Genomic DNA, 21923 nt, shown 5'->3' with positions numbered 1-21923 from the left:
TTCTCTGGGAAGTGCTGTGTCCAGGTGGTGATGAGAACCCAGGCCAGGCAGGCTCCTTGGGGCAGGGACAGGTGCCAGCAGGGATCAGCCCACATGCATCCATCCATGGCCTTTGTGAATGAGTCATCTCTCTTCCTAACCAGCAGGCACAACCCAGCAGTTAGTGGAGCAGCCTCCAGCATGGACTGAGGCTGAACAGGGAGTGGGGTCTCCCACCCAAACACAGCCTTACCCCTGGCTGGGCAGATGCTGAGGAGTCACCTCTCCCTGCCATTATTACCAGGACCCAAGCCTGTGACCCTGTAGAGCACCACTGAAGTATCTCCTGATCTCACCAGCTAGTGTACAAAAATGTTAGCTCAAACAAAAACACCAGCCTGGCAAAGTCTCTGCTGTGGACTTCATGAAGCCAGCAGGGAAATGCAAAGGAAGAGCTTCCCTCGCGGCTGCAGGAGCTTCTTGTGGCTCTAAGGATGAGCTTCTTGTGTGATGTAAACCATTTATTGTAAAGGTCATGGGGGCACTGTGGACAGGGAGATGGCTTGACAAATACCTCACAAAGGAGCAGCATTTATTCTAATGCTGTGCAGAGGATGCATGCAGAAATGTCATGGAGCAGATGCAGCAGAGAGCACAGCTTTGTGACCCACAAGGGTCTGGCGTCCTTTCTGGGTACATAGGCACTCACTTGGGTTGTAGAGAATACTGCTTTGTCCTGCTTCCGATTCAAGGACTCAGAGAGCAGTTTCTGTGTTAATAATGATGGATAATAATGCCAGTAAGGTCATGATAGGTGACTCCCTGTAAGCACTTACTGTGCACTAGACACAATTCTATGTGGTTTGTACATGTCACCCACTTAATGGAAAAGAATCATTTCAAAGGGTCCCTGTGAGTGGGTGGCACCATTCATCCATCTTGAAAGTGAAGTTCTGCAACTTTTAAGCAGCTCCTGGCATATGGAACCAATTGACTTTGTGTGTTTCAGTGGCAGGGAAAGCTGCTGGAGCAAGTTCAAAAAGCCTAAGGCAAGACATTAGGAAACTCCCCCTGTTTGCATGAGTTCTTGGCCTTTATCAATGGCAGCTGACCTTGGGGAGAAGGGGTATCTACAGTTATTACTATTATTCATTTTACTTTAAAAGATGGCAATGAATTGCCACCGTAGTTGTGGAGACCAATGCCCCTCCTTCAAGATTCTGCACATAATGTTCTGGGCATGGGGTTATGGGGTGGCGAGTGTGCTGTGTGAAATCTTGGAAGGAGGCCATAGAGCTGCTTGGAAAGGAACGGATGGATCCCTCCCTCCATCTGTGTCAGGCATCTTTCTTGTCAGAACCGAGATAGACAGGCAGGAAGACAGGAAATACATGGACATTTCCGGAAGTAAAATAATCAGCTGAAGTGACACCTTTCAAAGATGTGTGGAGCAAGAAGAGCTCAGGGGGTCTGGAAGGATGTTGGGAGGACTGGAACCAACACAGCTCCATTAGCTCCATGCACTAAGGGTTTCTGAATGGGGATATTTGGCTTGACAAAAGCATTTGACGTCCCAAGGTGTCCCAGTTCAGACCACAATACATCCCTTTGGAGTGTGTGACAGACAGCTTTGTGCCTAGGAGGAGGGGCATCTACTCATTCAAGAAGGAATAAGATTGAACAGACCTCAAAAAAGTGTTTTGATTTGTAATTTGTATGTCCGGGTGCAAAGATCACCCTGGGCCAGAGGAAGCACCCAGCATCTTTGGGATGGCTGGATTTGTGAAAGTCCCTTGGCTAACACAGTTCGCTGTACCTCCTGCACATCCCAGAGAGAGGCTATATTAGAAGGACCATTTGATGGCCCAGGGACGTTAAAGGCAGGGGTGAGGACTCGTGATGCCACAGGCACCGTGGTTCAGCACAAGTTGCTCTGACCTCACATTTAGTTTTGAAAGCAGAGTGTGGCTGGGTGCATGCTTCTTAGTTATAATTATGTTCTTTGGTGGAATCAGCTCAGTTTATGCTGTTCCTCCTGCTCCCCACCTTCTGCTCCCAAATATTCTTTAGTGCTAGAGACACAAAATTCCCGGCTGCCTAGCCCACCATGCCTACCTTCATTTTGGCAGCTGACATCACTTGTTCCAGACGATTTCCAGGCACATGCCCCCTTCCTCCTCTGCGCTTTCTTCTCAGGATGGCCCTGGGTCTTGGGCACCAGCCACATCCTCAGTCCCCAAGACCCCACTACCTGGGTTGGCCTGTCCTCCTCCCTCTGGGGCAGGAGTTTGAGCAGCTGCGACAGTGCTGTGGGTTCCCCACGCTGAATCTAAATCAGACTTGAAATGCGATGGAATGTTAATGTCTCCTTCTGGTACTTCTCTTCAGGGAGATAGTTTAAACTGGGAGTAGCCACTGTGGCTCTGGTTCTATTGACCTTGTTCCTGTTCCAGTTTTCTTGTTATCTGTTATCTGGGCTGGGTCCTGGGTCCTTGCTTCAGGGCCAGAGGAAGCAGGCCAACATGGATCAAGTCCCATGTCCCCTTCTCAGCTGGTGACTTTTGAGAAGGGCCTGGATCTCTCTGAGTCCCCATTTTTGCAACAAGGAGGGCCAGAGGTTACGGATACCAAGCTCTTTCCACAGTGCCTTGCATAGGATGGACACAAACATTGATGTTACTGTTGTTAACTTTAGTTTCTGAAAAATATGATTGCTCAGAATTTGTTCAATACCTTGCAAAATCTAGGTTGGCTGCTTTGCCTGGTGTTCGGGAGCGGCTGCCCATCGCTCAGGAATGCAGCCTCTCTCATGACCTGCCTGGTCTGTCCTGCAGTGGTGCTTTCCAGCACCGCTCTATCATGGGAGGGCAGCTGTCAAGGGGATGTCATGCTGTAATATCCTAGGCAGGAAGACTTTATGATCAAGGTCTAGGTTGAAACTTGTAGCCCTACTCACTGGGCTGAAACAAGGGCACCATGAAATACCCAAGTGGCAACATCATCCTCCCTGGGAAGTACTGTGAAGCGTCTACACTGCACCTGCACACTGGAGTCTAGGGCCAGTTGCTATTTAGCTGTTTCACACCCCATCTAATTTAGGCTATACTCTCTCATCTGACCCTCATAACTTTGCAAGATAGATAGCCAAGATACACCTCCCCTTTTACAGATTGGCGGGTGGAAGCCTGGGGAAGTAAGTGACTTGCCCAGGGTCACCTCTCCAGTCGAAGTAGAATCAGCTTTAGTGGCCTTTTGACCCCTGTTCAGCACCTATTCACTCAGTCCTGCTGCTGTGTCATGGAGCAGAACTGCCAAGCCTTTGTGGGACAGAAGCTCCTTCTGGGAGGTGGCCAGGCCGGAACCTGGTACATCTTACAGCAAGGCCTCTGCACGTGCGACATCCTGCCTGCCCTTGTTGGAGGCAGAAAAATAGCCTTGCTCCACAACGAGCTCCCACAAATAGCACTTCTCTCTAATCAAACAGCTCTCTAATTTAGAGGGAGTTTCCGGGCGGGCCTGTTTTCTGTCTTTCTTGGTTTGACTCACTCCAACAAGGCTTGCTCTGTTGTGTCAGAGACAAAATATAGCCCTGTTCCAACCCGAGATGTCGAATAACTTTTCTCGTAAGTTAATCATAAGGTGGACTTTCTTAGACGAAACTTCCAACCAGTCCTGCTGGCTCAAGGGGAGAAACAAGATTCTGAGAGAGTGTCTATCCTATGTCAATGTGGTGATTCATTGTCTAAATCAGATCAAATTGTCAAAATATGAATTAAAATTAAATTTAGTGCAGTTTTACTGTTTTGAAGGAAAATTATGATGACAAATCAGGTGTTTTCCAGCTTAAGGAAATCCCTGAACATGATGTTATAAGTGCCTAAAAATGATGTTCCAGAAACTTCCATTTTATATTAAACAGTTAAAAAAATCCAAAAAGAGAATAGGAAGTGGAAATATTTGATTCTACACTGTGCGAGGTGCAGTTGGGGAGACTACCCAAGTTTTGAGGCAAAAGAAGAAAGGAAAATGTCAAAAGATTTTAACAAAAACAAATTTAAAAACTGTGAATTGAACAAAAATCCAGAATTCAAAGGGAATTGGGAAAAATATTTTCAATAAATATGTCCCAATAGTGTAAAAGTTGCTTGCAAACCTGTAAGAAAAGCTCAAGATCCTAAATCAAGAGCAGAAATCAAGAAAATTCTAAATCAAGATCCAAAAAAAAAAAAAAAAAAAATCCTAAATCAAGAGAAGGAGCTATCCTTACATAATAAATGAGAAAACTCCTTAGACAAACATGGGAAGTGTCCATTATCACTAGAAATCAGAGAAATACAAATCAAAAAGGAATCAGCTTTTCCTTCGTTAAATGAGTCATTTTTAAAAAATTGACAAATGGCGTTAAAGAGGATGACGTAGGTATTCTCATTTGTTGTGGCATAGCTGTGGTGTAGTACTAACTTGTCAAAAATTATTTTGACAGTAAGTATTAAATGGTCTTGAAAATGGTCCTTTTCCATGACCTAGTAATTCCAGCTTTAGAAATTCAACCCCAAAATGAAAGTCTAAGAATAAAAAACCATTATGCACAAATACATTTTTAGCAGTGTCATTTCTATATTAAACTGAGAAAGAAATGAGATGTTTAGATGTTAGGGAAATGGCTAAGTAAACATTGGCTTATTTCCTCACTGGAATAGTATGAGAATATAACAATATGAAAAATTTAGATTAAGTAAAAATAAGAATACAAAATTATAATATATGATTTAAAAACACTATGAACAAGGAAGGGTTGAAAATTTGTATCTACACACAAAAAAACTGCACATGGATGTTTATAGCAGCTTTATTCATGATTGCTAACATTTAGAAGCAGCTGAGAGGCCTTTCAGCAGGTGAATGCATAAACTGTGGTACATCCAGATGACAGAATATCACTCAGTGCCCAAAAGAAATGAGCTGTCAGGCCGGGAGCAGTGGCTCATGCCTGTAATCCCAGCAATTTGGGAGGCCAAAGTGAGTGGATCACCTGAGGTCAGGAGTTCGAGACTAGCCTGATCAACATGGTGAAACCCTATCTCTACTAAAAATACAAAAAATAGCTGAGTGTGGTGGCAGGCACCTGTAATCCCAGGTACTCAGGAGGCTGAGGCAGGAGAATCGCTTGAACCCAGGAGGTGGAGGTTGCAGTGAGCTGACATCGCGCCATTGCACTCCAACCTGGGTGACAAAGAGAGACGGTCTCAAAAAAAAAAAAAGAAAGAAAAAGAAAAAAGAAAAGAAATGAGCTGTCAAGCCATGAGAAGTCACAGAGGAAGGGTAATTGCATATTGCTAAGTTGAAGAGGCCAATCTGAAAAGGCTATATATTGTATCATTCCAACTCTGTGACATTCTGGAAAAGACAAAACTGTGGAGACATTAAAAGATTGCTGGTTGCCAAGGGTTAGGGTAGAGGGAGGGATGAATAGGCAGAGCACAGAGGATACTTAGGGAGTGAAACTACTCTGTATAATGCTATAATGCTGGGTTCTTGCCAGTATAAATTTGTCCAAACCCATAGAATATACTGTACACCTGTACTAAGGTGACCTGTGGACTTTTGTGGGATACTGATGTCTAATGTAGGTTCCTCAGTTGTAGCAAATGCACTACTCTAGTGCAACATGTTGATCATGGGTGCATGTGTGGGGGTGGGGGTTGTATGGGAAATCTATCTTCCACTCAATGTTTCTGTGAATGTAAAAGTTCTCTAAAAAATAAAGTTTATTTAAAAGCAAAAGCAAGGAAGAGGAAAAAGAGTGGAAATATTTATGAAGGTTGTGTTTTGGTTATGACAGTCTTATTTTCTTTGGTTTCCATGCCTGTAATTACCCTTTTTAAACACAAGCATGCATTATTTTATATTGGAAATAAGAAATAGGCATTTCAAGAGTTTATAAAACTACAGAATGAAGCTGAACATGTGGTTGTATATGTAAACAATTCTGAGAATTTAGGATCCCTTGTTTGCTATTGTTGGTCAAAGTTTTGTAAATTCACATTCTTTTTGGCTATTTGTGAATTTACACAATTGATCCTATACTCTAAAGCTATGACCAGTTAGAATCTCCATTCCCAATAAAAATAAGGCATCTCTCGGGAATCTCAGTGGGAACTGTATTCTTGGAATTTTTCCCACAACGTGTGATTTGGTTTTTATTTATTTTTAAATATCTAGGACTATTATTAGAATAGCCTATCTCTTATTACCCACGTGTATATTTATTTGCATTTAATTATAAACATATCCAGTAATGGTTCTCCCTGTTCTGTCTCACATCTGTTTAATTCCTTAGCACCCCCATTCTAGGGAACCACTATTTTTAAATTCTTGTGAATATTTCTGGAGCTTCTTTATGTATGTGTAAGCAAATGCTAATATATATTCTTATTTTCCCTTATTTTTATGTAAAAGTGGCACATTTTATACATTGTCCAACACCTAGCTTTTCCACTTAGCAATGCATCTTTCCTTATCAGGACACATGTAGCTTCTTCGTCTTTATACAGATGACCCTATGCCATGGATTCACCATAATCTACTCAACTAGTCCCCTGCTGATGGAAAATGGGCTGTTTCTAATCCATTGCTATTATAAACAATGCTGTAATGACTGATCTTATGCACACGACATTTCCTACGTGTGCAAGGATATCCATAGAATGAATTCCTGGAAATGAAGTTGCCAGGTCAAAGAGTCTAAGCTCCTGTAATTTTGATAGATGTTACGAACTCATTCTCCATCAGGAAAGATCACACTGCTGCCAGCGATACTTTTGAGTGCCAGATTCCCTGCACCCTTACCGAGAGTGCTTTGCCTCATATTTGACTGCAGCCATTTTGATTTGGGAAAAAAAAAAAAGAATTCCTCTCTCCTGAGGGAGTTTTAGCGTGTTTTCATGTGTAAATGAGTCTTTACTTATGTGTAAAAACTGCCTGTTTCCAACCTTCTTTTATTTTGATGATTGGGTCATATTTTTATGGATTTCTAGAAATTCTGTATGTATTAGCGAGATAGCCTTTCTTGAGACCTGGACTTACCTAGCTGGGACATGTGCCTGCGGACAAGAGATTATAAAAGGTACTTGCCTCTGGATTACTGGAGCGAATAGGAAGCATTTGCAAGAAGATGAATGGTTATTCAAGAAAGTTTGTGAACTCCAGCCCATGAATAGCACCGAGAACAAGTTTCATATTGGAACAGTGTATGTTTGCAGCTTTCCTATTTGCTGCTTACCAACAATGTCACTTAGAGCAATCATATAGCCCCTTTAAGCCTTGGCCTTCTTACCTGTAATGTAAAAGGCTTATCTTCCCGTCCCTTTGGGTTATGGCTAACACATATTAAGAAGCTGATACTGCAGTAATTACATAGGGTCAAGGTAGTTGGAAACACTCCCAGTGCTCCTCAAGGTGAGCTCCCTTTACCTGTCCTAAAGGTAAAGGTGCAGCAGGAGAAGAAAGCTCTGGCAGTCACAGGTGACCCCAGACACATCCAGGTGCAGCTCCCCAGAACCCCTTCCCAGTTGCTGGGGAGATGTTTGCCTTTGGATTATGAACCACAGAGATGTATGCAAGGAACCTTGGTTTTAGGGAGCTCAAGCAGAAGCTTCTAGTGGCATAAATAATACCCTAATGGTGATGCAGCCAAGCCAAACTGTGTAATCAGTTAAACCAGGTGTCAACCATCAACCCATGCATCCCTAGGCAATGTACACAAGCTAGCCCTGGGTCCCTCCAAGGAATTTGGGACTGTAAACAGCACATTCATTATAAATCACCAACTGGCTCAACTTACCCTTCTTATCTTGGCCAAAGATCAGTACCAGACTTCCAGACCTCCCTGGAGATGAGCAGAGAGTGCTTCCAGTCTACCCATATGATAACCTTCCCTTACACAGGTACACAGGGAGCACTCAGAAACTATTGGAAGCCATTGTGGGTTTTTTTTCCTTTCCCTTTTGCAACAAATCTGCCTTTGGTTTCACTGGAAACTTTTTCTTCTACAGCTCAGGGGAGACTGTCACTAGCGTGACCAGCTTGGTCCCACTACAGCCCAAGAAGGGCAAGAGGCAGAAGGAGAAGCCTGACATTCCTCCTGCAGTCCCTGCCAAAGGTAAGGAGCTGGCCTGCAGTTTCTTACCTGGAAACTATCATTATTGATCTGTGTGGGTCTGGGGTTCCATGTTGGATTATGACAGGGAGCATAGGCAGATGGGGAATATGACATGACATTTAATGATTATATAGTCTGGACCCCCACCTAGATTCTGGGCATAACTGGTGCTCAACCATCTCAGCCCTTAGCCCAGTACTTGGGTTGGGGGTGGAGGTGTAGGAGGAAGCAATGGCCTAGCATAGCTTTAGCGGGGGAAGATCAACATCCACAGATGATTCCAGACTGTGTTTCACTTTGATCTATTAAAGCTTGCCACACATGAGGTGGGGTGGTGGGGTGGGATGAGAAAGTCTTCTTGGTTCATTCAAGGGAAGAAAAGCTCTCTGAATTTTTGAAGATGTCAACCAGGTGTGCAATTTATTTCACAGTTGCTCTGTGCATAAAATGAGGGCTATCCTGTGATTCCAGTTATGATTTAGAGCAATGTAAGTGAGGAAGATAGGTGTTTCTGGAGGAAAGAACTGCAAGAGTATTAGGAGAACCAAGACTGACTATAGATAGTTCCTAAAATAACTGGTCAATTTAGGAGATATTCATACCTCAGCAAATTTGAAATATAGTTGGGGGAATACAAGGGTTGCCCCCCAAATGAACAATTCTATTCCTCAACTGCGGCTTTGCATGCTTCCCCTAGGGACACATCAAGCCCTGTGGGGAAGCCAGTGATGGTGAGGCTGAGCACACATGGAGTAGAAAGAGGGCTGGAGGGTGTGGTTGTACTGCAGGGGGATGAAAAGCGTAGACCTGGGAGGGAAGGGAGTAGAGAACACCTGCCTGGGCCAGGCATCATACCGCTCGATGTCATTCATTCCACAGTAGATATTACCCACCCTTAGGAAAGTTGAAAGTGAGATTTAGGTAAGTGGTAGAGCCTGACTTTCAATGCCAAGTTCAAATCCTAAATGGTTCAAGACTAGTGAGTGACATGACACCGTGGGAAGGGCCTCACTTTCTTTTTCTGTTAAGTGGGGACAATAAGACCCTCCCTGATGACCTCACAGGGCTGCTGTGAGGATCAAGAGTCATTGTGATCAGTGCTAGTGGCTAGTGTGTGGGTAGGACGGAGTCTCCCAGGGAAGGTCCCAGCTTCAGCCTTCACTGGGTGCATCTGGTTCTCACCTGCACACCTGACATCCATGTAGCTGGCAGAGTTTTATGCAGAGTTGTTTTGTTGACCTTGCTGAGGGAGACGATGACACGTTCAAAGACTAGGGGAGGATCACCCCCGCCGAGGGGCACCACTGATGCCTAGATCGGCAAGTTCTTCCATGGGACCGGAAAGGGTCTGAGACCTCTCAGAATATGTCCCTGATGCTCATGATCTGTGGCCACTAAGTGTTCTGGGAGGAACCACAAGCTAAACCCTTGACCTACTTCCACAGCTCCGATAACACCCACGTTCCATAAACCGAAACTGCTGAAACCACAGAGAAAAGTCACCCTGGTAAGTAACCGTCTTCTGTATTCCTATGGTACCTTAAGCCTCAGACACAACTCAGATTCCAAAACGTGCCTTTATTAACTCAAAACATGCAGAAAGCTTTAGAAACTTTTGTCCCCAAACAAAAGCATTCTCTCTTCTCAGGTGCCAGCTTTTGAGTCAGCCTTTCTCCATACTTAGTTCCCAGAGTAACTCTTTAAAAATCCAAATATTTTATATTATAAATGCTCTGTTTCAAAAGGGAGAAAAGCCATATTCAGAAATGTATAAAATAGAAAGTGGCCCTGCTTGCATACATTTACCTGATAATTACTCCAAAGAGACTGCTGCACATGTTTTCCAGAAAATATGTCATAGCTTTTGATTTTGAACAATTTTAGATTTACAGAAAAGTTGTAAAGCTGGCACAGAGAGGTCCCATGTACCTTCATCCACCTTCTCTTAGTGTTGGCTTCTTACAAAGCCATGGTACATGTGTCAAACTAAGAAATTAACATCGGTTCATTGCTATTAACTACACTTCGGACTTAACCAGATTTTGGTCTAGCTGCTAATGTTCCTTTTCTGGTGGAGGATACAAATCCAGGATCTCACATTGCGTTTAGTTGTTACATCTCCTTGCTTTCCAACAATCCAAGACAGCTCTGCAGGCTTTCTTTTTCTTTCATGGCCTTGACACTTTTGAAGAGTAGTGGCCAATGATTTTTTAGAATGTCCCTCAATTTGGTACTCTCTGAGGTTTTTTGAGCATTAGAAATGGGGTGTATTAGTCAGTTCTCACACTGCTATAAAGATACTACTCAAGACTGGGTAATTTGTAAACAGGTTTATAAAGAGGTTTAATTGACTCACAGTTCCTCATGGCTGGGGAGTCCTCAGGAAACTTACAGTCATGGTGGAAGGGGAAGCAGGCACATCTTATATGGAGGCAGGCAAGACAGGGTGTGTATGAGCACAGGAAAAACTGCTATTTATAAAACCATCAGATTTCATGAGAATTCACTCACTTGTCATGAGAACAGCAGGGAGGAAACCACCCCCTAACCCAATCACTTCCCTCCCTTGACACGTGGGGTTTACAATTCGAGATAAGATTTGGGTGGGGACACAGAGCCAAACCATATCATGGGGTTACGGATTTTGGGGACAAACAGCACAGAGGTGGAGCTCCCTTCTCATTGCATGATATCGGGGCACATGACATCAATATATCTTGTTAATGGTGATGCCCATCTCAATCACTTGGTTAAGGTGGTGTCTGCCAGGTTTCTTTACTATGAAGTTACTATTTTCTCCTTTCCAGACTCTATCTGTTAGAGGCCAGTCCCTGAGTCCAGTTCACATTCAAGGTGAGGAGAGTTAAGCTCCACCTCCAGAAGGGAAGCATGTCATGAATTTGTGGATATGTTAAACCCACCACAGTAATTAATAAAAATCTTAGGGGAGATATGTTAAGGCTTGCAAATATTTTGTTTTTCCTTGAACTTTTGCCCGCTAATTTTGCATTCATCAGTGGATTTTGCTTGCAGCAGATTTTACTATGGTGCACTAAGGGTGATTTTCTATTTCTCTTAATCTTTCTAGATGTATTATTTGGAATTATTCTATAAGGAAGAGCGGCCCCCTTTTCTCATTTGTTTATTATTCACTAATTCCTTGATACCAGTATGGATGCGTGGATATTTATTTTTTAGTTTTTAACTACATTATTATTTATTTTGTTGTTAATATTGTTCAGCAGTTAGTTGTGTGTGTGTGCATGAGAGAGAGAGAGAGAAAGACTGTCAAAACTATGCTAAAGTGTGTATGTATTACAAAGGGCTAAGACAATCTTGAGGGGGTAGCGCAAGGTGGAGGATTTATATGCCAATTCTTGACATCTACATTAAAGCAAGTGTAAGTAATACAATGGCGTATTACTACAAGGGCAGACAAGTAGACAAAGGAACAGAATAAAGAGCCCCAAACACAACTACATAGGATTGTCATTTGATTTATGACAACAGTGACATTGCAGTGCAGTGAAAAAGAGATTATCTTTTCAATGTATGGTGATGGGTTTGTTGGATATCCATATGAAAAAAAGGATCTATAGCCCCTACTCTACACCACACACAAAAGTTAACAGGAGATGGATCATAGGCATAATTATGAAAGGTACAAAGTAAAGCTTCCTGAAGATAGCATTTCTTCCTAATTTCAGAGTAGACAAAGATGTTTTTAAACAAGACACATAAAGCACCAACATAAAGGAATGGATAAAGAAATCTGGGTTATATTAACATTTAGAACCTCTATTCATTAAAGATACTGTTAAAATAATGAAAAGGCAAGCTGCAGATTGGGAGAACATATCTCTATGCATGTATCTGCCAAAGGTTTCCCTCCCTCTCTCCCTCCTTTCTTTTCTTTTCTTTAATTTTTCCTTCCTTCCTTCCTTCCTTCCTTCCTTCCTTCCTTCCTTTTTCTTTCTTTCTTTCTCTCCTTTCTTCTTAATTTTTTCTCTTCTTTATTTCTCTCTTTCTTTCTCTCTTTCTCTCCTTCCTTCCTTCTTTTCTTTAATTTTTTTCTCCTTCCTTTCTTCCTTCCTTCCTTCCTTCCTTCCTTCCTTCCTTCCTTCCTTTCTTTCTTTTTCTTTCTCTCTCTCTCTCTCTCCTTCCTTCCTTCTTTTCTTGTCATTAATTTTCTTTTCTTTTCTTCTTTCTTTTCTGAGGCAGAGTCTTGTTCTGTCACCCAAGCTGGAGTGCAGTGGTACTACCTCGGCTCACTGCAGCCTCCACCTCCCGGGTTCAAGTGATTCTTGTGCTTCAGCCTCTCAAGTAGGTAGGATTACAAGTGCATGCCACTATGCTAGGCTAGTTTTTATATTTTTAGTAGAGTTAGGGTTTCACCATGCTGTCCAGGCTAGTTTCGAACTCATGGCCTCAAGTGTTCCTCCCACCTCTGCCTCCAAAAGTGTTGGGATTACAGGCATGAGCCACTGCACCTGGCTGACCTGACAAAGGTTTCTTATCAAGAACGTATGAACACCTACCAATCAATAAGAAATAAAAAGACAGCACTACCAAAAAATGGGCAGAAGGTTTAAATGTGCACTTGACAAAAGAAGATACACAAATAGCCAGTAAACTCATAAAAAGTCCTTAAACTAATAGGCATCATGGCAGTGCAATTTAAAAGCATAAAGCCAGTTCACCTCCACCAGGATAGTTAAAATGAAGTACTTGTGCAGTTTCTTTTTTGCCTGTATTTCTCTGATCCATTTGGAGTTTAGAAATGGATCCAATTTTATCTGTTTGTCAGACTCTTTTTTATTTTACCTTATGCCTTCTATTTCAACAATCATTATTTGCTAATTTCATCACCATATTCTAAAGAATTATTTGAACTTAACTTTTGTTTTGTTGTTTATTCCCTTTTTTTTGAGTCCAGTGTCTTTCCCTTCACTACCTTTACTTGCCTTTCCATTTGAGCAATTTGTCTGTGAATGGAATTCTAGATTCATAAACTTTTTCCACTAGGTGCAGAGAAATAGGATAAGCACTTCATAATGCATTTCTCTGAACTTCCTGTATTGCTGAACATAAATGCCAAACTCATGACTGTCACCTATATTTCCCCATATTATTCGAGCCACATAGGTAAACTTTCTAGTAGCCACATTAAAGGCATGAAAAGTAACAGATGAAACTGATCTTAATGATATAGTGTATTTAACTTAACATATCAAAAATATTATCATTTAATCATGTAATGAATATAGCAATTATTATTTTCTATTATTTTTATTGTGATAAGTCTTCAGAATCCAGTGTCTATTTGACACTTACTGCACATCTTAATTCACAGCCACAGTTCCAGTGCTTAGTAAACACATTTGACTAGTGGCTACCACATTGGATAGTGCATCCCAGAATGATCTAGCCCCCATTGCTTCTTTGACATGATTTTTATGACCATCCCTCTCTCTCATTTCCCTTCAGCCACACTGGCCTCCTTGCTAATCCTTAAATATACCAAGCATGTCCCTGTGTCAGGGCCCATGTACCCACTCTCCCCTCTTCCTGGAACGTCCTCCTCAGGATCTGGCTTATTACTCACCCCCTGTGGTCTCTGATCAAACATCATGTAATGAAGGAGCTGTCCTGGTAGCCTATATAAAACACCACCCACCCTGACATATTTTGTGTTTATATCTATTAATCATCCATCTCTTCTACCAGGCTACAAGATCCATGAAGGCAGGGAGCTTGCCTGCTGTGATTCCTGCTGTATTCTTCATGTTTAGAAATGTGTTTAGTGCAATGGGTATTTGTTTATGATTCTGCACACCAGTCCTGTTGAGTAGGTTCTGTAATTCTACATCCATAGTTGGGTACATGAGCCTCTGAGAGTCAGCAAAGTGAGAGATGGGTGACTTACCCAAGGTCACACGGCTTGTGCTTGCAGTCAGGGTTTAATCCAAAATCCAAGGTTTTCACCAGCACATTGGAAGCTTTGCCTCAGTGTGGAGTCTGGGCCTGGCTGCTCTATGCGTGATCCGAATGCCTGTATGGCTCAGACTTGCTCCTGTCCTTTCTGCTCTGTGCTTCACCTGTTTTTTAAAGAGAGTCTTCTTTTGCCTGCAGTGAACTGTTGGTTCTACAGGCTTTTCATATAGTGGGTTCCATTTGGTTCATGTTATCAAAAAATCCTCATCAATTCTACTCTGTTGACTACACCATATGGTTCTTAAATGCAGCAGCAGGCCTTTTGGCTTATTTTAATAGACCATTGGCACTCAGTGGGCTTTTGGAAACTGTGGAGCATAAAGGCTAAAACAATCAATTTCCCTTGGCCTTGGAGCATCCCGGTTCTCACCTGTGACACTCTCCTGCAGATAGACAGGCTGAGTTCACTGTCCTAGACTGTGTGCAGCACTGCACATCTGGGTGTGCATGTTTGTTTATGTGGCTCTTTTAGATCTTTTCTTTCTAATTCTCATATTTAACAACTACCTCAAGAGTGACTACAGAGTGACTACACTTAATTTCCCCACCTTATGTTCTCTCTAAGTTGCTCAGGACGTGTTGTTTCTAATCCAGTCTCTCACCCCTGCTAATAACAGAAACAACTGTATATTGAAGTTTTATTGCTATGTCTCAGGGATAGATAAAAAACGTGCTTTTGGCATGTCATCATATTTAATTCTTACAGTAAGATTTTCCCATTGCCCCCTACAAGCTTTGCATGTGAGAACAAACAACACTCAGTTTAAAAAACATGATCTGTACCCATAAGGTGTAATGTCATCAGTCTTCAGGAAACAACTTTCCCTAGTGCATAGCCTGGGCGGACCCACTTCTAATTTATCCATTAAACATGAAAATTGTTTGCGCACCTCTTGGGTGCAAAATGCTATCTTAAGCAATTTTTGCAACTTATAAAAATATCAGATTCAATAGAGTTTTCAAATATAGCTGTGGTCCTGACTACAAGTTTTTTGTTGTTGACTTCTTTGTGTGTCTGAGCTGATGTGCTTCTCTGGGTGCGGACTCATCATAGGAAATTCTCAATTTTCACAGATAATTGATTGGGCAGTTATATGCATTTCAGAAGGATTCTTTATTTTATGGAAGTATTCTCAATAACAGTTCTTTAAATAACAGGTTTTCCCTTGATCATTTAAAATATGAAGAAATTGGAAGTTTTTATACCAAATTTTCCAGAAACAAGGTCAATTTGGAAACTAGTTTACACCTATAACAATTCACAATAAAGACAAGAGCTGACCTCAGCAGGGCCTCTATCTGACCATTAGTTTAGAGACAAAAATATCAGGCCTAGCATCTGCAGTTTTTGGTGAATATCAAGATTTATTTTCCCAGGAGGCCAGCATTGACCTCAGTCTCAGTTTGATCGATATTTATCTCTTAGATCAATAAGTCTTGATGGCTATCAAACAAAAGTCGATAGCCACCTGTTGACTCACACAAAGTTAGTGGATAATTTAGAAAATAATTTGGAGACGTCTTATTTTGGGGGCCTGGTACCAATTTAGGTGTCTAATTCTGTAATGGTTCTATGTTATCCCAATCTCTGTAACACAGTGCTTCCTGCTGTGATCCTAGGCCACAGAGCTCCCCAGCCCCTCTGTCTAGAAACCAATCTGACAACCTCCACTGACTCATTGACAAGAAGTGGGAAGGCTCACAGGGAGAGCCTCCATTTATCAGGCGCCTATTGTGTGCCAGCTGCCGCATTAGACGATTTATAGGCTCTGGGTGAAAAGCACGTATCCTTTATGTCTGCAATCCCCATGCCATTAACAAGTGGGAATCTTTTCTTAGGTTTCCAAGACAAAATTGCATTTTGCAAGAAGTGTGCACACTAGACATTAACAGTAGTCAGAAGTTTTTAAAAAATGGTAGGACAAAAGAAGAAAAGGGTGAGGCCAGGCACGGTGGCTCATGCCTGTAATCCTAGCACTTTGGGAGACAGAAGGGGGCTGATCACCTGAAGTCAGGAGTTTGAGACTAGCCTGGCCAATATTGTGAAACCTCGTCTCCATAAAAATTACAAAAAAAATTAGCCGGGGATGGTGGCACGTGCCTGTAATCCCAGCTACTTAGGAGGCTGAGGCAGGAGAATCGCTTGAACCCGGGAAATGGAGGTTGCAATGAGCCGAGATCGCACCACTGCACTACAGCCTAGGTGACAGAGTGAGACTCTGTCTCAAAAAAAAAAAGAAGAAAGTGAGAAAAGCATTTTAGACATTTTAAAATCAAGGTATCAAAACTGCTTTTCCTTTTTTTAAAACAAAACAACCAAACAACCTGCTTTCAAAGTTCTGCTAATCAGATAATGAGGCCACGTGGATCACACAGGCGCTTTCTGTCTGACACTGTGACCAGTTTGTCTAATAAACATTTACAATTCCCATATATCAGTGCTCCCTCATCCCCTTGGGGTGAGGCATTGGCCCAAGCATCCCTTGAAGCCTCCTGGGGCCTTAGGAGCTAAATGCCCTGCAGCAAAGCTTCAGAAGCCTTGGAGCTGATTCACACACTTCCAGGAAAAGCTGTCATTACTTCCTTGTTTCAGAAGACACTGAGAAAGCCAGAAGTACGTTTGATTTATTTTTATTGCTTTCTGTCAGTTATTGATTCAGAGGCCAAGTGGGGGAACTTTTCTGTGATGTGGAAGCAAAACCTCAGAGTTAAAGGAAAAACAGCCACAGGACACAGGACTGTTACCTGAGTGGGGGAGGAGGGCAGTCAGCATCTCAACATTAACTGGAAGGTGGCAAGTGTCAACCTTGGAGTCGAATGAACTTGGATAGGCTCTTCCATGCCTCATCATCAACCATGCCCTCCTCCACAATGGGTCATCCACACCTCACCTGCAAGTCCTCCCTCTCCATAATTAAGGCCTAGGGTAGCTGAGGGGGTCAGGCCACCCCTGTTTTCTAGGGAGAAAATGATCTCTGTGAGCCAGAGATGAAAGACATAGAAAACCAGGAGCATCACAGGCTTAATCACTGCACTTTTCCCAGGGGACCTGTCTTCCCACTCCGATCCATCCTCTGCATGGCTGCCAGGAGATTTTTCTAAAACACTGCTTCATCCGTGTCATTTCCCTGCATAAATGGCTCCCTCTCGCCTCCAGGATGAGGTGGCTTCCTGTGAGTAGCGGGTGGCTCTCGTCATAATCTGCCTGTGCTCCCTCAGGCCCACCCCACCTGGGACCCTTGTCCTGCTGAGACCCCAAGCGGTCTAGGTCCTCTGTCCTCACCTAAGCCCGCCTCATCCTCCCGCAGTGCTGCTGCTCAGCTCCACGTGCTTGTGGAGTACTAACGTGCTTGTACCACGCTAGTACATGTGGCTAGATGTGGCTCACTCACCACCTTCTTTTTGAGGCCCCCTCCCCTCTGCCCCCCACTTCTCTGGAATCTAGGTTGGCCTAGGCATCTGAGTAAGTTGCGCCTGTTCATGTCAGCGACCTGCTTGTAGACAGTTCTTGGGGCACTTTTCAGTTCCTCCGTCCTGGATGCCCCCTCATGGTCTGCCCATCTTTGTACTTGCAGGTGGTCCTGAGAGGCCTGGGCTCCCTGGTTGACTGCTTTTACCCCTGGCTGTTGATCCTCCCCAGGTGGTCAGGCTGCCTCCCCCTCCTCCACTGTCCTAGAATGTTGGCTTCTCTCGGGCTGTCTTCTCCTTGAACACATTCACAGGCATAGCAGCCATCTGTGCAGCCCATTGGTCCCCTAACTGGGGTCCTCAAGCCAATTCCAGAACAATACTTCTGACTATTGACTAGACACTCCCCTGGAGGGCCCGTGGGCACCTCAAATCCACCATGACATGAGCACACACTGAGCTCATGGCCTGCCCCACACCTCAGTGTGCATGGGATATCCCACCTTAGCCCATGACATTCCCATCCAGAAGCTAAATCGTGGTAAAATACACATAACAGCAGATGTACTATCTTCATCATTTTTAAGTGTACAATTCAGTCATGTGAAACACACTCCCATTGTGGTGTGGCCAATCTCCAATGCTCTTTTCATCTTGGAAAACTGAAACTCTGTACTCAAGAAGCACCGCTGACTCCCACCTACCCAGCCCCTGGCTTCCACCATTCTACTTTCTGTCTCTATGAATTTGACTGCTTTAGCGACCTCATAGAAGTGGAATCATGCAGTATTTGTCTTTTTGTGACTGGCTTATTTTGCTTAGCATAATGTCCTTATTCATCCACGTTGCTGTGTGTATGAGAATTTTCATTCTTCTTAAGGCCTAATAATCTATTGTAAGTATGTACCACATTTTTTGTATCCATTTATCCCTTGCTGGACAATGGAGTTGCTTCCATCTTTCGGCTGTTGTGACTAATGCTGACATGACCATGGTGTACAAATATCTGTTTGAGTTCTTGCTTTTAATTCTTTTGGTTATATACCCAGAAGGGGGATTGCTGGATCAGATGGTAATGGCATTTTTAGTTTTTTGAGAAACTGCCACGCTGTTTTCCAAAACAGCTGCACCATTTTACATTCCTACAAAGAGCACACAGGGTTTCAATTTCTTCATATCCTCACCAATGCTTGTTAGTTTCCTTTTTTTTTTTTTTTGATAGTAGCAATCCTAATGGGTATGAGGTGGTATCTCATTGTGGTTTTGATTTGCATTTCCCTAATGTGTGATGTTGAGCATCTTTTTATGTTCTTGTCAGCCATTTGTCTATCTTTGGAGAAATGGCTGTTCAAGTCCAGTTGTAGGAGTTCTTTATATATTGTGAATTTTAATTCCACATCAGTTACATAATTTGCCAAAATTTTCACCTGTCCTGTAGTGACTTTTTCATTCTGTTCATTGTGTCCCTTGAATCCCAGAAGCTTTAAATTTACATGGAAACTGGTTTTAAAGTCAGGGAGAACTGGTCTTACCCCTAATGATATCCTCAGCAGGGAACCTGGAATCACTAGAGTGCCCCTTTGGCCAATGTATATGGAATGAATGATGAATAATGTTTGCGTGGGAGGATCTGTGGTTGGAACTTAGTCTGAGTTCTCCCTGCTCCAACTGTGGGCCAGAAGGCCAGGCACTGCCTGGGAGCTTGTTGGAAAAGTGGAATCTCTGGCCCTGACTCAGACCTACTGAAGTGGAACCTGCAATTAACAAGGTCCCAGATGAATATGATAAACAGTAAAGTTTGAGAAGTGTGGCTCTGACTCTGAATAACTTTTCAAACTAAGTGGGCACCTCTGGTAGGGTCAACGCTGTCAGGATCCAGAGTCGCTGCCACCCACCTCCAGAGAGGACTCTGCTTTCACTTTAGTGAGACAGGTCAGTCCCCTGGGGAGAAAGGGAGTTGTTTTATCTGTCAACAAGGAGAAAACTAAGTATGAGAATTCTAAAAGTCCTTGTGACTCTCCCTAATTCCTGCAAACCTTTCCAGAACAGCTCATCCATATGTCAGCCGGGTGTATGTAGCCTTGCCCCATGATCTCCTCCTAGTGTAGCACTTGGCCAGGTGACCAAGACTTACTTGCCTGTGATTCCCTTAAGCTTACAGTCCACAGTAAGCCTCCCTCTTCTCACGGAAACCCAAAGATTAGAGTGCTCAAAATGGACAGAAAGGAAGTAGTTCATTCATCCTAGTTCAGAGGGACCCTGCCGCAGGAACCTGCCTCCTCCATAGCGCTGTTGAAAACCACAGTGTGGCCAGCCCAGGGCTGAGATGCCCTGCCTTGTTCCACATCTGCCGGGTGTTGGGAAGAAGTTTCTTCCCCCAGCCCCAGTTTTCACCATTGAGAATGTACTGCCAGGGCCAAAAAAGAATTTGTCTCTTATCAGTAGCAGAAAAGGACTTTGAAGCACATTAGAAAGCAGTGATAGAATTCTGAGAGGATTTTAATAATAACCCAAATCCCAGCAAAATTATTTCCAGAGGACATGCATTTCAGGTTTCTTGAAGGATGTTTATAATAAGCCAGAGAATTTCTCTTGTTGTCGTTAATGTGCTAGAACTGGTTTCAGTTAAATTTTACATGAAAAGGATATATTAACCTGCATAAAATATGTTCATAATCTCGATTTAAAATTAAAAAGAAGAAAAAAAGCCACAACCACATGTACAATATATTGCCCCAAGTAAAAGCCTTGGGAAAAAAATACAAACTTTGCTTGTACCACGCTAGTACCATTTTTGCAGAGATAAAATTTCTATGCTCCCCTAGGTATACATGCACAGCCCATTATTGTTGTGGGGAGTTATGTATGTCAGCTGGAGGGAAGAACGGATGCTGAGGCTTCAGAAGGGATGCGCGTGTGGAAAACAGAAGCCATTTGCTTTCATGGCTTCCTCCAATCTAGAGAGAGCAAGTGTCTTGGCCTTCGGTAAGCCGGATGTGATAAAGATCATACCTCTCCCACACTGGAAGTGAGAATATCCTGTATCAGGAAGTCTGTTAACCTTGACACAGGGCTGTCTTTTCCCTGCAGGCCATGCAGTTAGTGCCAAGGCGCCTCTACTGCCTGCCCCTGCCAACACTTGCCTGGCAAGAACCAGGTCACGTGCTTCTCAGCTGTGTCAGAGACCAATAGAAATTCACTGGGGCTCCAATTTTGTTGATGATGGGCTAAGTGACACAGTTACTTTCAAGGAGTCTTTTTTTTTTTTTTTTTGAGATAGAGTCTTGCTCTATTGCCCAGGCTGGAGTGCAATGGTGATCGTAGCTCACTATAGCCTCAAACTCCTGGGCTCAACTGATCCTCCTGCCTCAGCCTCCCAAGTAGATGGGACCACAGGCATGTGCCACCACATCTAACTTTTTTTTTTTCTTTTTGTAGAGCTGGGGTCTCGCTATGTGCCCAGGCTGGTCTCAAACTCCTGGCCTCAAGCGATCCACTCACTTTGGCCTCCCAAAGTGCTAGGATTACAGGTGTGAGCCACTGCGCCTGGCCTCAAGAAATGTTTTAAGACTGGGTAGCTCCTTAAGCTCTCCTTAGGCCTCCCTTTTGGGAGACAAAGGGAATCCTACTGCAGATTGCTACCAACAGAGTTGGCCCCACTTTGTTCTAGAAGGGTAATGTGGCTTTGTGCTTTGAGAAGGAAGGCGACTTTGGAATTGGCCCCCTCAGGACCATGTGCTTCTCCTGTTTAATGCATCACTGATTCATTCACATTGCTTTCCCAGTCTTCTGTTTATTCATTCTTCAATAATTGTTGAGCACTGACAGGCAGGGGGCAAGGTGCCAGAGTGGCAGGAGCATGAGCCTGGGAGCCACCTGACCAAGGTGAACAGGTGCAGGGAGATGTGCTGGGCTGGAGGATGGCCTAGGCAGGAGGCAGGCCTGTACATCCAGCAGGCCGGCCCATGGGTGGCCTTTCCTGGTTGTGCAGCCCACCCTGGTCCCAGGTGTCATAGTGGGGCTCCACTCCGGGGCACGCTGTCCCTACGTGCCTGCAGGGACTGTCCCTCCCTGCAGAGCAGTAGCTTGTTTTCCATCTCAGCATGGCTGATTTGCTGCCGTTATTGGGCACTTCATTTCTGAGATCATTGCACTGCTGGGAAATATTTTAAAAAACTTTTTATCTGTGTTTTATTTTTGAAATCTCATGAAACAATATCATTTGTGCTCACATTTCTTAAGCCTATTTCATTTAAAACTTCAGTTTTGAGCACAGAGTACCTCAGAGTTATTAAAAGACTTTTTCAATCCCACATGGAGAATACCAGAAATGAAGTGCCATTTTGGAAAGAAAGAAAAACATCACGTCTCAAAAAAAAAA

At 43.3% G+C, this 21923-nt stretch overlaps 1 protein-coding gene across 1 annotated transcript in view; it reads left to right on the top strand.

Annotated features, from left to right (window-relative positions):
* Positions 1-21923, top strand: part of VSTM4 (V-set and transmembrane domain containing 4) — a 102658-nt gene that overhangs the window by 60130 nt on the left and 20605 nt on the right. The window contains exons 6-7 of the mRNA XM_003278169.3: positions 8034-8140; positions 9586-9647. Coding sequence (XP_003278217.1) covers positions 8034-8140; positions 9586-9647 — 169 coding nt within the window. The remainder of the gene's footprint in view (positions 1-8033; positions 8141-9585; positions 9648-21923) is intronic.

The sequence above is a fragment of the Nomascus leucogenys genome, chromosome 18 (assembly GCF_006542625.1).
Source record: "Nomascus leucogenys isolate Asia chromosome 18, Asia_NLE_v1, whole genome shotgun sequence".
NCBI classification, from domain to species: domain Eukaryota; kingdom Metazoa; phylum Chordata; class Mammalia; order Primates; family Hylobatidae; genus Nomascus; species Nomascus leucogenys.
The sequence above is the reverse complement of the archived record's forward strand: the minus strand, read 5'-3'. Positions and strand labels throughout refer to the sequence as shown.